The following is a 15,710-nucleotide window of genomic DNA, read 5'->3' as shown; positions in this document are numbered from 1 at the left end:
CAGACACACAGGGACATAAAACACTGTTAGTACTGTTTAACTGTGGTCCCCAATTAGCTACTTTAATCAACTGCAACACTTTAGAGCAGGTCTTCATAGTATATTCTCACCCATGTGGGCTGATTAGAACTATTTCAGAATGGATTCAGTAGAGAAAACTTGACTCAGGAAAAGAAACTCTTTAGTAAATCTCTCCGTCTGTCTGGCAAGTGTGGCCCTCTTTCAGATGCCAGAGTCTGACTCCCAACAAGGACACTCAGCTGTCAGGGGAAGTGATGTACCGATTATATGGTTTTACTGCATACCGTGGTGAAACATTATGATGATAGCAATGTGGCAAATACTTCTAGGTACTCCCCCTCCAGTTAGTCAGAGCTGAAGAAGCATCTTGGATGAGAGGTGAAATTGAAACACGTCCAGGTCATGGTAACTTAGACTTTCCATGACCTGGATGACTGAGGAGCTTCATTATTAACCCTCAGTAGATATATTTCATGAACCGTTGTAAACAGAGTGAATACAAGTGATCGACAATCGACAGGTTGTTGTCAAAGATATTGATTTACCGATAAATATGTATTCTGATTATTTAAATTTTTGGCACCATCGATACACAAACACCAGCTACGACTGAGTTGACACACACACCACCGCCGTGCCCACATTGCGCCGCCTCCTCTTGAGTTCCCTATATGTTACTTTCCCCCGAAGTATCAATCATGATATGAATATCGGTATTTTTCAAGGTGCAGTATCAAAGATAGAAATTCCAGTATCATGACAACACTATGAAAACATGAATGAATCTCTCCTTTGTAGTCCAACAAAGCTGCGGTTTACAGTTACATGTGATGAGACAATAATGGCATGAAAATGTGCACCTGCCCTTCTCTGGTCCGGGGCCGGTCTGCTGAACTAAGGTCAATCGGAGCAAAATGACACGAACTACCAATCAGAAATAGGTGAAAGGTAACTAAAGCCAAACACAGGAGAAAAGCCCCGTCCGGTGCGAGTCTGCGTTTGTTCCCTTTCTTCGTTGGTGACCTCTCAAAGTTATTTCTCACCCCTCTTTTTTTGTCCTCTCCATCATTCCTTACATGTCTTCTTCCCCTTCTCCAATTATCTGCCTCCATCATTCTCTACCTCCCTCTTCAGCCCAGACCCCCAAATCACTGCTCCTGCAGGACGGCTTTCAGCACATGTGAAACCAAACTTCTTGGGTTTCCTTAACTAAAAATTCCAGGCTCGATTCCTTTCCAGTCTGGCACTTTCAGGATAATACTCTGTACCCCTCCCTTGTTAAAGAACAAAATTCTTGGCCTTGGCAGGTCACCACTCCCACACTTAAACTGTCTCTTTTGTGTCTGTATGATAAAACTAAAAGTTACAAAAACACATGAAATGATATGTGAGATTAGGAAAGCACAGGAATCTGCTCGCTGATGAGCCGTTAAGTTATGCCGATATGGATTTTTTGAATACATTATTAAAACAAGTGGAATGCTGCAGATGTTCAGCTGGGCTTGAAGACAGATGAGAAAGAAAAAAAACTGGAGAAAACGCAGCAGCAGCAGTGACAGAAGTGAAATGGATTCCTTGTGAAAGCAGAACGTGGAGAAACACGAGGATAGCAGTGACGCATACGTCGACAGAGGCCTGACCTTTGTCAGAATAAACGCTCCCAAACTTTCGAGATATCTGGAAACTGACAGCATGTGCGTCACAGCGGGGAGAATAATGTAGCATAAAACTCTGGGTAATGATCGCACTAAAATCCACTTGTTTAAATGTCAGAGAGATCTATCAGTCTCCAAATGTTATTCTCATTTAAATATAAACATTGTTATCATCAAGCGTTTCTTGCTATGGAGGGGAGAGAGAGGTAATTGGAGGTCACCGTGAGATGAGAGTTTGGCTTCACATTTAAAAGAAATGTCACATCTGGACCAAATCTAGGACACCTCACAGCCACAATAAATAATGTCCGAGCACATTGTCATGCTGCTTGAGGTCTCACTGAAGCAGATCTGAAATGTTTCAACATATGTCTGAAATGGTGTTTCTCAACTTAAAAAAGAAGAGAAGAAATCGGAAAACAATAACGGGAGATGTTAATCGTTTACGAGAGGTTTCGCAGTAGCTGCAGGTCTCTGACGCTGCGCGGTCCTTGTCTGGCTCTATTTGCAGCCTAGCAGAATGACGTAGGTTCGCAGGATAATGTATGGCCTGATTTTTCCTCTTTAAGCCTCAAAAACCCAGACGAGGGAGTACGTCCGCCTCACCTGCCGTCTCGAAACCTCGCGTCACAAGGCCTGCTCTGACGTGCAACATCCACAAACAAGCTGCCTCATAAATAACACACTGCAGCCCTCTGCGCCTAATTTATGACTGAACTTGAATAACTTTCCTGTGCTAAATCTCCAGGATTCTTTTTTCCACTCATGCTCTTCTGTATGTATGAAAACATAATAGTTTTCATACATAGGGGCACCTCAGATATGCTTAAATGCACAATAGCTTCTCCTGCTGTCCCCGTTTCTGCCAGCCTGCTGAAAAACGCTGTGTGTTGGACTAATCTTTGTGCTCAAAGATACCACCTAACCCTCACCCTAGCCCTCATTCCAATGCAGCTCGGACATTTTTGAGGTAGTGGTTTTGCACTGTTGAACTGGGACTGTAGGGGGGCACACAGAATTTAATATGAAGTTGAGAAAATTGTCAGCAATGGGATTCCAGGGGGATAAAATTGCTGGCTGGATGGTAAAGCAATCCTGGGCACACACAGGGACGATGGTATGTGGTGAGCCAATCATATTGTGAATAATCTCCCTCCCCACCCCCCCCCCCAACATTTCAAAATGAATAATTGTGCAAAGGATCAACGGCCTACTTGTTCTCTAATGATTACCATATCCAGAAAGTTGATGAACAAAACGTGTGGCACAGCAGTTGGTGTCGGTCAAGTCAACAAATCCTGCACAATAAAAAAAAAAAAAAAAACCTTGGAAAGCTAGCAGAACTCACTTTCAATAACAATGTCAGAGGCTGGCTTACAGCATCACTATCAACGAGCCTTACCTCAAAGTAGCAATTTCCCTTTGATAAAGGATGGCCAGCCACATAGCAACCCACCTCTTCAGAGTTCCCTTGGTAACTAAAGAGAAAGAAATTACAGGTTAACAATAGGTGACTTCTATTATGTCAGACTGCTGTATGCACAATCAGAAACACACATCGACAACCTCCTCTTTTTGATCAAGACACTGTCGAGACACTATGGCTGCAACTAACAATTATTTTCAGTGTCGATTGATCTTTTCCTCCATAATATTTCAAAACATTGTGAAAAATGCTCATGTGCAATTTCCCAGAGCTGAAACTGATGGGTTCATATTGCTTGTTTTGTTTGACCAAACATCACAAACGCTCTTTCTTAAAGGAACATAAGAGACAAAGAAAAGCAATATATCCTTTGATTAAAGACAGTGGGGTCAGCAAATGTTTTACATATTTGCTTGACTCATGACTGAAACGATTGATTTTCAAAATAGTTGGCGATTAATTAACTATTCAAGCTCTAGCTGGCCAACCCAATCGCCAGAATAAACACTGGCAGTGTATGTTTCTGAGAACCACAAATATGTTCAAACCTTACATTTTTTTAGGTTCAACTTTCAATTTTAATATGAGACAAAATTGTGCTTATGATGTGGTTATTTTAAGGGTTACCTAATCACTCGGTTAGGGGCGAGGAAAGGATCATGTTTTGGCTTGAATTATCTGGTTTGGTCGCCACAAAAATGGCTGAAGACGTCCAAAGGCTTTGTTAAAAACACCTGTTCTGTTCTTTACAACACGGCTTGAAATTGTCCTGACTTCCCATTGAAAAGATCTGGGTTTTTTGTTGCTACAAACAGGGCTGGAAATTCTAATAAAAATACAAATATTCAGTGATTTCATACTCATAAGTGTTGAAACACAATCTTGAACTGCCGTCACTGGCTTGGCAGCCGTCCCGCCAAACTCGCCCAACATCCCCTCCACCTCCCAATATGGAGGTCGGGTCACAGAGGCTGTGATGTGAACATGATATGACACGTATTGTTGAAATGTCAACATGGTACGTGGCCTACGACACGTACAAATGTGAAAATATCACTGGTTTGCAACATTTTATTCAGGCGACTGGGCTGAATTACCAGTATTATCACGGAAGATGACACAGAAATATGTGCCCTGTGTTAACAATTACAAGAGATTGAAAGCTAATGAGGAAGTGTTGTTTCAGCCAGATGATGAAAGAAAGCTCTATCAAATGAAATGCACATCACTACTGGCTATGTATTCTTCTAAAGGGAGGAGAAACTGGACATGTGCAAGGACAAACACAGATTTATCCGAGAACCACTGGAGCGTAAGGAGCTTTTGCATCAGCGGCAAAGTGTTTTGGATGTTTGACACAGTATTAAGCAGCCGACATGTTAAGAAAAAAGAATTACATTTGCAAGTTATTATTAAAGAACAAAACCATGTGGTAGGTCTGGGCCCTGGGGTTTACAGTCAAACCAAAAACAATGTTCAGACTAAACTAATCACAAAAATTCCTCATGAATGTGCGGAAAAATACTGTGTCTTTGTGTTTCATGTCATGCTGACCTGACAACAGACTTTTTAAATCATTGCTTTCAGTGAAGAACTGTTTGGGTTTATTTACTGCGGGGGGGAAAGCAAATGCGCACGCATATTACGTGTCCTTTATCTTCTACCTCTGTTGTGAGTCAGTGATATTAACCACTTACCCTTTTCCCAAATACATATTTTAAAGTTTTAAAGCAAACAGGAGGAGACAGATAATCGCAAAACAGCACAAACTAAGAAGTTCTTCTCATAGACCAAATAATTCCTTGCATAAAAATGCACTGATCTGATCTGATCTGCTGTATCCTATCAGGACAGATACTGACACTGTTAAGTGGATTGGATGCAGATTTTTAGTTAGGGAAAAAGAGGTTACCTGGCACATCCCCACTACTTGCATAATGGTGGTTGAGTTTGTTGATGATAACAACACACTAAACTTTCAGGATTGCCTTAAGAGCAATAGATTCTGAGCCATTTCCCTTTTTAAATGTGGCCCACAAGACTGATAACTAAATAGGATTAAATCCCACTCAATATATTGCTAGATAAAACCTACATAAGAGAGCTAGCACACGCAAGTTTTACATGTCATTATAAAGAACACAGAGAAACCAACTAAATATAACACAGCAGCGTATTTTAAGATAAACTACTCTGTCTAACTAAATCCACAAAGCCACATAATCACTTCAGTTCAAGACCTGAGGCTGACCTAAGTGTGTCTCCATCCTTCTGCAACCTCATATATCGTTCCTGTGCAGGGCGCCCATCCCCGATATCTCTGATTCGACGCCTCAAATTCAGGAGGCATCTGTGGTGTAGTACGTTGATGTCATCCATCTGCTTGAAGAAAAATGGGACATTGAAGGGGGGGGGGGGATAGAAAAACTTTACCGTAAGTTCAGCAGGCTGTGCAATGTCAACTGTCCTGACAGTGTGTTGCCCAAGAGAAGAAAACACAGCTAGAAGGAAGCTGAATCACAGTGTCATTACAATATATCAACTACCCAGCTCCTCTCATGCATGTGGCTCCTGAATCTTTTATACTGAAAGATTCTGACAAGTGAATACTCTCATACATTTATCTGCATAAAAGTTTTCATTTATGTCATCATACCAAGATGTTGATGATAAGGGAACTTAAGCTGGTTAAAAAAAAATATCAACAATTGGAACCATTGTAGTGTCATTGTTTCCTTATTGATACTGATAAACGTTTTAGAGCCCGACCATTATTGGATGTCTAGGGCCAACCTGATAAAAATACCGGGGAGAAAAACTACATTTTAAACAGTAAACACAGAATGTATAGTTAAGCACACATTGTTTTTCAATGATCCCTCAAATGTGGTTAAAACACTAGTGAAAAATGTATGTATAGGATAGTTAACAGATTAAAATAGCAAAAGACAACTTTTGTTTGCTTTAACTTATCATTCTGAAGTAAATACTGATTGCACACTTTAATGGCTGTAGGAAAAATGCACAATAGGGGTTTAGACGCGCTCTCTTTTAGCCACGCTTTTACTATGTAATTCAGTTCTCCACCAGGTTGGATTTTCCTCAGTAATTATATCTATGATAGTTGACACGTGAACAGTCGGACACTGACTGCTCTTGTAATGTCTCTGGTCACTTCAAAGTGTTGGGGCTTCATGGCACTGATGCAAAAAACAACCAGAGACACTCAATGGCAAATATGTCAGTATATTTTTGATTTACAAAAACCAAGGACAGAGTAAACTTCATCAACAGGAAAGTCACTGCCGCCAACAAATCTTGAAAGTCATCTCATAGACAGTCAGAGGTGCAACTGAACTGGGGGGATTTGAAACAAGAATAGATTGAGGATCCATTTACATATGTGATGCCACCTATCTCTCTATGTCTGCTGGAACTTCTAACATGATTATATTTGGTCTTTAGATGAAGCAAATCACTGACACGTTTAGGGCTTTAATTAGCAATTTTTCTCTCAACTGCTGTTCGCATTCATTTTGCTTTCAAGAGTCCAAAACCTAGTTATGGGTCACAGATGGCTTTTTTTGTCAAGATATCTAGACACATTATTTGACAGGCATATTTAAGTTAATCTGTCATTCATAAATCTATTCAATTGATGTATAAAAGATATTATGTGCCTCTGCCAGCTGTTATTATTAAGAAACACATCGAACAAAGGACAATGTCTATTGTAACGTGACTACATCTCTTTGGAGGTTTACTGTTATTTTTACACCACCATTACTCTCCTCCTTCATATATGGTTTGATAAGGAACTTATCAGCTGCATGTTTATACAACCCACATGTGACATAATTGTATGTGACGTTATGTTATGCTGCTAAGTGGTCACGGGGTGATTTAAATCTCTCTCACGGGCCAAGAAACGTGTATTTGCAAGAAGAAAGAGGTGGCACACACACACACTCCCTCCCTCAAATATACACTAACAGATCAAGCAACCCTAATAAATACGTATCTTGTGCATTAGTTGGGATGATTGTATTCGTCTGTTTGGTTCGTGATGTCGGTCAGTGACGTTGGATGATGTCGTGAGGACACAGCAAACACGTCAAACTTACACACCGAGTGTTATTTCCTTTAAAACATTACAAAGGCATTTTGCCAACGGGTGCCGGGAATGAATTAGTCATTTTAAACAGACAATGTGAAAAAAACGAGACTAGGGAAAGTGGGCGTGCCATTGTTTACATCTAACGCCGTCATGGTTTGTAAGCTAGCAATCGAGCTAACGTTAAAGCTACTGTCAGTGAAGCTAGCATGACTGTTCAGACAGATAACAGTGAACGGCTGTGGACTGAAAACGGGATGTAAGCTTAGTGTTGATTAAATAATGTCTCCAAACGGCGATTATGTATTCGTCAGTTGGTGACGAGGGTTCAGTTTGGTCGCAAAGCTGGCTTAGGATCGTTAGCTAGCGGCTAACGTGATAGCTTCTTTGCTTGAAGCTGAGGTTCAGTGCTCAGCAAAATGATGACGGGAGACCGTTCCTGACAGGCAGAGAGCGGGACAGTGATTTATCACAGCTGTCATTATCGATTAGTCAATCGCTTACCTGTTATCTAGGCGGCTAATGAGACAGAAACTCACTTTTGTCCATCAGCTATCCATAGCTTCCACATAAAACTTTGGAAACTAGAGTTCGGCGCTTCCCAGTGACGTCACAGCTTCGCTCCCAAAATAGCCAATCGCACCGCGTTTTGAGAAATGGTGACAAGCGCTCGGCCAATCATATCTCTCGAATAGCGTGCCTGTGAATGTGGGTCCTATTTTGACTCTGGGTGCAATATGCGAATTTTACCAACATGTAAAATGATGAAAATATTAACTTAGTCTCACAGTGATGAATAATTTAGAAGAAAACACACTTTTACCACTTTTTGCACCAACTGGTCACCTGGTCCTGGATCAGGTGAGTGCAACATTCCCCCCCCTTTTCTATTGACAGTGTGTTCCAGGAGCCTAAACTGAAATGTAACTATCAAAATCATGGAGGTAGGGAGGTTGTTCATGGGGATACTACTCAACAAGCCAGAGCAACGTCCCACCACAGGGTTTATATGGATCTGGTTGCTGTGTTGAAAGCACAAGTGGCAGCAGGGAGACGTTCAGAGCCAGCTGAAATGGACCTGAGCTGAGAGAGAGAGACAGAGGAGAAAGAGTGGCTAGAGGAGGAAAAATGAATAACCCAGGGCAGGGTGGAAAAGAGAGCCCCCGTCGGTCTGGCGTGCGTCTTGGAACATTCTCCTGATGTGTGGAAACAGACTTTTTCTGTAGCTCGTGTGCTGATGGGAACACAAGACGGCAGGTGATTTCTGCCCTCCGTGCCAGGATTAATCAGAGCAACAGGCTGCTGATGGCGAGGCAGGTTTTGGCCTCAGGTAGCCCTGAATTCCAGCAAGTACAGGCCAGTGGGTGCATCATGTCTGTGTGTGAATGTCCTGCACACAAGCTTATTTTAAAGGCTGCAGGTTACAGCGTTGTTAGATCAGTATCCTGTTCGTGCTCTCTGAAATTCTCTCTCTTTTTTTGGTATCATGCGCAAGTTGTATCTGTCCACAGAGCACCCGTGGCAGCGGGGCAATGTCAGATAACGCAGGAGACAGTGGGACTCTAGATAAGAGAGGAATTCCTCAACACTATACCTCCGGCCATCCTCCACCGATGATCTTCATGTGCAGATCCGTGGTTCTGCTTTCAATTTCTCTTTAAACATACTGTATGTACATGTGCGTGCTTACAGAGGTGTAACTAGCTAAAACAAAACATAAAAGAAACGTTCATACCTTCAATTTTACTGCTGTTATCATTTATGACACTTATTGCCTTTGTAAGCTCCTCAGAATTGGAGTCTGGAGGCTTCACAGGCTACTGTAGTATTAGCCACAGGATTTTTAAAGTTTCCTTTTGTGTCTGTATCTTATGCCTTATATATTTTAACAGCCTTATCCATGTACACCAAATAACCTGTGGTTAATTGTCGGAATACCTTACTGAACAGTTTTATCATGTAAAGAATGGCAGGATCAAGTGTTGAGCCGGAGGATGAAGGACTCAGTAGCCGATCTCTTCAAGATGGAAAATCCTAACTGGCTGAGTGGAGCGATGGATTGCATTATTAGCAATGTGCATTCCTGGAAAAGTGAGTCCTCCCCCCTCCTCCTAATTATCCAGATGATTACTCTTCCAATTCAAACAACTGGTGAGCAGTCGCCCTCAGTCCCTTCACACTTTATCGTCTAATGCAGTCCATGAAGTCAGTTAATATCTGATAGCTGCTGAAATGTAATCTAGAAGTCTAATTAAAGACAGGATTAGCCTTCTTGTAGAGGGAAATGCATTACACATCTGACTCAGCAGTGATTTGATTATCCGGAGGCACAGTTTCTGGTCATGTGTGCTACATAAAGTGAGACCAGTAAACTTCGATGTGTGTTTCTGTAATTGACAAAAAAAAAAAGAAGAAAGAGAGAGAGTATCCGAGTTGTGGACACGGAGCGTTACATGTTTGTACAGGAAACATTCTCTGTCATAACCTCGCACAGAGTCGAGGCAGGAGAAATGACACAGCTTTGCATTCTCTCGGAGGAAATGGCGTTGCAGTGGCGAGGCTGATGGAGGCGCACATATACGTTTGTGTTTGTTACCATGGCAAAAATCTTTTCCAGAGAGGTCCCTGACATAGGAAAGAAAGTGCAAGAAGCTCAACGTGACCACTTCTCTCTATACATGTGCAATGTGGAGCATGAGAGTAGGAAGAAGGGCTAGATGTATGTGTTGGTATATAACAGGAAAGGGTGGGGAGATTTGGATAATTTCTGAAAGGAACATAATCCACCCCCCACTTGCTCTCTCCCTCCATGCCACCTCCCTCTCTCCCTCTCCCTCTCTCCCTCTCTCCCTCTCTCTCTCTCCCTCTCTCTCTGAGTCCCAGCCCCTGAAGGTGTCATAACTGTGCTCTCTCTCTCTCTCCCTTTCTCTCTCTCTCTCTCTGTCTCTCTCTCCCTCTCTCTCTCTCACTCACTCACTCACTCACTCTCTATATCACCGCCTTTCAGATCTTTAAAAGCTAGTGCTTTGCTGTGTCTCTCTCGATCTCCATTTGTCTCCTCTGGCACTGCAGGGGACTCAACCGGCAAAGCACCAAGGAAAGCTACTGTATAGAAAACGGGCAGAAGACTGAGGAAAGGGGAGAGAAAGGGAGAGAGAGGGAGAAATATACATCCAGAAATAGCATCAGCCACATTTAACTGACAGAGAGTGACAGAGTGGAGAACCTGAGACCTGGACAGAAAATGCCTATCCTTTCTAACTTAACAACCGTTGTTTTGTTGCTGATTGCTCACTGCGGATCGTGGACCGGGGCAAACCGCTTGGGCCCCTTCAAGGTCTGTCCCTCCTGCAGGGATCCACTGGGGGCAGGTCGGCCCCCCAGGGACCATAATGCTGCCGGTAGCACGTCAGTGTTGGCCCAGGGAGAGCCCTGTGGTGTGTACACCCTGAGCTGTGCCAAGGGGCTCCGCTGTGTTCCCCCACCACGGGAGCACAGCCCCCTCCAGGCTCTGTTGCAGGGAAGGGGCATTTGCGCCAAGCACAGCAGGACTAGTCCCACTGAGAGGCCCCACCCCACAGGTAAGATACTGTATACACGCACACGTGCACAAATCATGTATGCACACATACATGCATGCGCCTACAGACGCACACAGACACATGCATGGACACTGCAGGCGGGCTAGTCGTGTGCACCGCACATAACTGTATTTACAGTGTGTCTCCTGTATTGCTCTGTCTTGCATGTGATGCTGTGTCACTCACCAACAAAAAAGAAAGGCCAATTAGTGGGTGACATTTAAGCCTGGATGCATTTTGTGCACCACAGATGAATTTGCAAACCTCTAGCATCTAATACTGCTCAGCAGTGCCTCTGGAGTCCCTCTGATAAAAATGTCATTTGTCATTTCAGTCCTAATGTAAAGGATTGTGATCCGTTAATCAGAAATGATGGCAAATTACCCGAAACGAGGAGCTTTTATTCGCTCTTGAGGTGTTGCAACAGTGTTCAAGTAAAGATGCGAATCCCTGCGTTTGATATATTTCATCCATCTCACTGTCAGGGTGCATGACAATGATCTGTCCTACAAGTCAGCCTCTCTGTAGAGAATTTAGAATGAATGTGAAACTGTCACAGTGTCACCTACATCCTGATCAAGCAGCTTTTTATTGCAGTGATCTCCATCTACTGTTCAAACTGAGATACTGCGATTAACTGCCTGAAAAGGAAATATACTGAAGGAAATTAGGTCTCTCATTGAATGACCACCACAGAAAGATCTCCTCTCGGCGACTGCTTAGAAATGTCCAGTGCAAAAAGCCGGTATGATCGATACCACGGTCTAAATATTACACGTGCCGCATATATTGTAAAATGTGACGTTGGATGTGGTTTGATGTTAATGACTACAGTGGTTTAATATCACATTCTCATGCCGGTCTGTCATTTCCTCTCAGGTCCCCATCCCTCACACAGTGGTGACATTGAAAGAGTAAGTTCATGCTTTTATTTCACAGTCCTTAACGAGTCAAGCTGATGGATCGTCACCTAAATGATCAAAAATCTGTGATGATTAAAGCATTTCGTGTAACAAGATTGTATCCATATGTGATGAAGAGGGTTGTATATCGAGCTATAATGTGTTATAGAGAGTTATTACCATAGATTCTTTGCTGTTTGGGGTGTTGCAGTGGCATGTACACACACTCTGCCCTGAAGCCATGCATTATGGTGCATGATGTGTGTGCTGCTATGCGGCAGAACTAATTGAGCATGATGTGAATCAGGAAAGTTTCAAGTCGGCCGCTGCCGCCGCGGATTTTTCACTTTTGCGAAATCCGCAGCGTTTGAACCAACACGTTTGTCATCACGGCAACAACAATTGTCACATAATTGGTCAAGATGACAGTTTAATTTCGCAAAGTGACACAAAAAAAAAAAACGCACAGTCACTTCAAACCATTCAGTGACCTGAAAAGCTAAAGCATTGTGTAACAATATGGTTATATAATGTTATACAATATGTGACATCTGATATGTATAAATATACATATTCTCTGCTTCTGGCTCTGATGCTGCATCACTGTAGCTAATCCTTTGTGATTCACATCCACACGTGTTGTGATCAAAGAGGATTTCTGCCAACACAATCACCTGAGGGGGGATAGCGGCGTGCCACGGCCGCTCTCCAGATGAAGACAGGTTTTTCTGTATTTGCCTCTGGTGATGTTTGAAGTCACATCTCTGCGTTGCTGATTTCAGGCACCCTGCCGCAAGCTGCTGAATAGTGTCCTGAGGGGTCTGGAGCTGACAATCTTCCAGTCTGATCGTGACATCTATATACCCAACTGTGACACCCGTGGCTTCTACAGGAAAAAGCAGGTAAGGTGTCACAGTCATGAAACGTGCAACTTTACCGACTGTTCGCTCTCGCGATGTGATGTGAAAATGTGTCTTTGCTGCACTGACTTGGTGTCACTGTGTGTATTTCTGAGAGTGTGAGAGCTGCACTCCACTGCAGCTTTCTTGTGCGGTGCATCCAGAGATTTGTCTGAGACCACAGGGGCTGAGAATAACTGACACTTCTCTCTCTGAGCCTCTCAGCTGTGAGCTCAGAGAATCAGTACTGCGCTATGATGACATATCATTTTCTCTCTTCTCCTCTCTCTCACCACCTTTCCCACTCTCCCACTCAATCTCCGCCCTCCTTCCCTTTCAAAATCTCCCTCTCTGTCTTTTAATCTCACACAGTGCCGCTCCTCCAAGGGCATGCAGCGTGGCCACTGCTGGTGCGTGGACGAGCTCGGCACGCCCGTGCCCTCACGTGCCAGCGAAGATGGTACTTTACCATGCGATGGGGAGTGAGGGATGAGTCTGTCCTATTGCTCTGAGCCTGGAGGAAGAGGAGAAGGAGGAGGAAGAGGAGGTGGTGGTGGAGGAGCAGGAACACAGGGAGAGGGGGTGGCTTTAGCATGTGCTAGACACTGCCTGGACAGGAGGTAGCAGGGATAAACCACTTCCTATGGAAAATACACACCAGTTAACGTTCATGTCCTCTCTAGAAGCAAGACACACACTCTCTCACAGTCCAGCAGCAGCAACAATAACATCTGCCTGAATGTTCAACAGTTGCAGCAACGTCCTCTGCGTCGTCCGGTGACATGCTGCATGCTCACATCAACGCTCCGTGAACTGCCTCAGTGATCCAAGCGGTATTACTCCGAATGATCTCTATATTCCCTGGCTCTTGTCCTGGCTTTCTGGTAGATTTTTGATTTTTTTTTTCCTCTTTACTTTAGGATAGCTGACACTGCCTGTGTTTGTTCTGATCTCAGTGGGCTGAAATACTGTTACGCAGGTGATGTGACACAAATGTTTGAAAAACGTGTCTCCCTCACCCTCCTCTCTCCCTCTCTCCAAAGATACACTGATATCAACATACCTAATTGACAGATTATTTTCTTTTTCTATTAATTTATTTTTGAGTCTGTATGTCCATCAAGTACTGCTTGAATCTTACAGTATCTTATATATATGTCAAGTCAGAAAAAAGAATAGTCATACGAATATGATCCTGGATGCTTCTGTTCATTTTATTTGATGGCGATCTGACTGCTTATTAGTTGATTGTTTGTACATATGTTGGAATTTTGTGGTCGACTGTGTGTTCTGAAGTGGCAGACAAAAAGCTTACGGCTGTTACCCTTTTCAAAAAGTTGTAAGGCATATTTTTATACACGTCAATATAATATTTTATATATGAATTGTTGGTTTATTTAATGAACTACAGTACAATGCCATGTATTTTTATATTGTCAGCAGTTTCTTATTTAAAGACAGAGATTATTTTATTTCATGTTAGGGGAAGTGTTGTGCTTTAAAGGCACCTTTATGGCAAAACTCATCATATTCATCAGAGCTCTATTCAACTGCTGCACATCTTATGGTTATATCTCATGTTTTTAAGTTCCTTTTTTTATTTATGCTTTGTTTATTTGAGAATTGAGAATGTCCATGTTGCTATTATGTTTAATGTTGGCACATCATACTACAAATTCTGATTTCAACAGAGGAAAAAAAAAAAAAAAAAAAGATCAAATTTGTTATTGTTATAGTATGTCTTTCCCAAGTCCTTGCAAAAGTCATGAAATTGTGTGCTATTAAAATGTGTGATTAGAATTTATCTATTTCTGAACAATCTTGTTGTGCCAATGTGTGTGCCGTGATGATAGGTCCGTGCACAAAGGACCTGTAAGATTTGCAAATATGAAAATAAAACATAATGATAATAAAAATGGAGAAGAATTAAACATATATTAATATAACGACTGGTGTCGAGTGTGTCCTTTTCGTGAAGTGCAGGAGAAGAAGATGCGAGTTGCCATTATGACGATGATAAAGTGACAAACACAAACATCAAAGGCCAGATGCACCAAAATATGTCATAATCCCAGTGATGGAAGGTAACTGAGTACATTTACTCAAGCACTGTGATACTAATTCAATGCTGCTATGTTTCTACTGCACTGCATTTCAAGGGGAATCTTTGATTTATATGCAAACCATCTTATAAAACATGATACACAGATTATAAAATAGTTAGAATTTGCTCCATTTCAACATCAAAATGCTGCTTAAATGTGAAGGTATCAGTAATAATAATGATATTAATAATATTAGTGATACCAGACTTTGAAAGGAGCAATTTATACGTCAGTAATACTAGTGTACTTTTACTTTATTATAATATTGGTTTTTATTTTGAAAGGAGTATTTCATATTGTTGTGTCGCCAATAATATCTTGGTAAAGGATCTAAATACATATTCCACCGATGCAAAAATCTGAATTAAACAAAAATGTGATGACAAAATCATGAAAACATGTATAACACTAGACGCTACACTTGATCCGAACAATCAAGAAGCTATCAAAAAGCTATAAAAACAACAGTGTACAGCCATGTGCTCTATAAGGCTGTACTACACACTTTATAATGCTTATAAATGCTAACGCTAGCATGACAACATGCTCACAGTGATTAACAACTGTGTTTATCGGGTACAATGTTAACCATGTTCACCATCTTTTCGCATGTTAGCATGCCAACATCTGCAAATTTGCACTGAAACAGAAGGTACAACTGGATATTGGTCATAAATCAAACTACTGGACAAAATGTTGGCACTAAAACAAAGAAGGATCATATTACAATTTTCCTAAACCAAATCTCCACCAAATTTGGCAAACATTTAGGTATCACAATGGCACCAGAGGAAAAGTTAGGGAGTCGACAAAGTCAATATTAATCTTGGTGCCCACCCATTGAGTAAATGTAGCGTGATAGCATGCTAACTGCTGTGCACAACAGTTAAAACACAAAACACAGCTGGGAAGTTGAAAATCACAAATGTGAACTTCAGAATGACACGCGAGGAAAAGTCAGGGGGTCACCAAAGTCATCACAATTCAAAAAATGGAAACTTAATATA

General features: G+C 42.0%; 2 protein-coding genes across 6 annotated transcripts in view; one reads left to right on the top strand and one right to left on the bottom strand.

The window, feature by feature from the left end:
• The window catches only part of spryd3 (SPRY domain containing 3), a 53,935-nt gene extending 46,103 nt beyond the window's left edge, over positions 1-7,832 (bottom strand). For 2 of the 5 annotated variants that reach the window (XR_003984708.1, XM_030423805.1), the window contains exons 1-3: positions 7,721-7,832; positions 5,354-5,484; positions 3,079-3,154 (exon numbers count right to left, since the gene is read on the bottom strand). Coding sequence is in view for 4 of the 5 variants with exons in the window: in XM_030423805.1 (XP_030279665.1) it covers positions 3,079-3,154; positions 5,354-5,481 (204 nt within the window). In the remaining variant the exon portion in view is untranslated. The remainder of the gene's footprint in view (positions 1-3,078; positions 3,155-5,353; positions 5,485-7,720) is intronic. The other 3 variants (XM_030423806.1, XM_030423808.1, XM_030423809.1) reach the window with 3 other exon arrangements.
• Positions 7,833-10,082: 2,250 nt separating this feature from the next.
• igfbp6b (insulin-like growth factor binding protein 6b) lies at positions 10,083-14,544 on the top strand. Its single transcript, XM_030421781.1, has 4 exons — positions 10,083-10,797; positions 11,677-11,711; positions 12,482-12,601; positions 12,971-14,544. Exons 1-4 carry the CDS (start codon positions 10,461-10,463, stop codon positions 13,082-13,084), a joined length of 606 nt encoding a protein of 201 aa, XP_030277641.1. The 5' UTR covers positions 10,083-10,460; the 3' UTR covers positions 13,085-14,544.
• Positions 14,545-15,710: the final 1,166 nt, after the last annotated feature.

The sequence above is a fragment of the Sparus aurata genome, chromosome 7 (genome assembly GCF_900880675.1).
Source record: "Sparus aurata chromosome 7, fSpaAur1.1, whole genome shotgun sequence".
Lineage (NCBI taxonomy): Eukaryota > Metazoa > Chordata > Actinopteri > Spariformes > Sparidae > Sparus > Sparus aurata.
Note: the sequence above shows the minus strand (reverse complement) of the source record. Positions and strands in the feature narration are given on the sequence as shown.

Excerpts from the sequence above, each read along its gene's own strand:
- igfbp6b (XM_030421781.1), top strand. The coding sequence starts at position 10,461 with ATGCCTATCCTTTCTAACTTAACAACCGTTGTTTTGTTGCTGATTGCT. Across the intron at positions 10,798-11,676 it reads TGAGAGGCCCCACCCCACAG|GTCCCCATCCCTCACACAGT; the intron begins GTAAGATACTGT and ends ATTTCCTCTCAG. Across the intron at positions 12,602-12,970 it reads GCTTCTACAGGAAAAAGCAG|TGCCGCTCCTCCAAGGGCAT; the intron begins GTAAGGTGTCAC and ends AATCTCACACAG.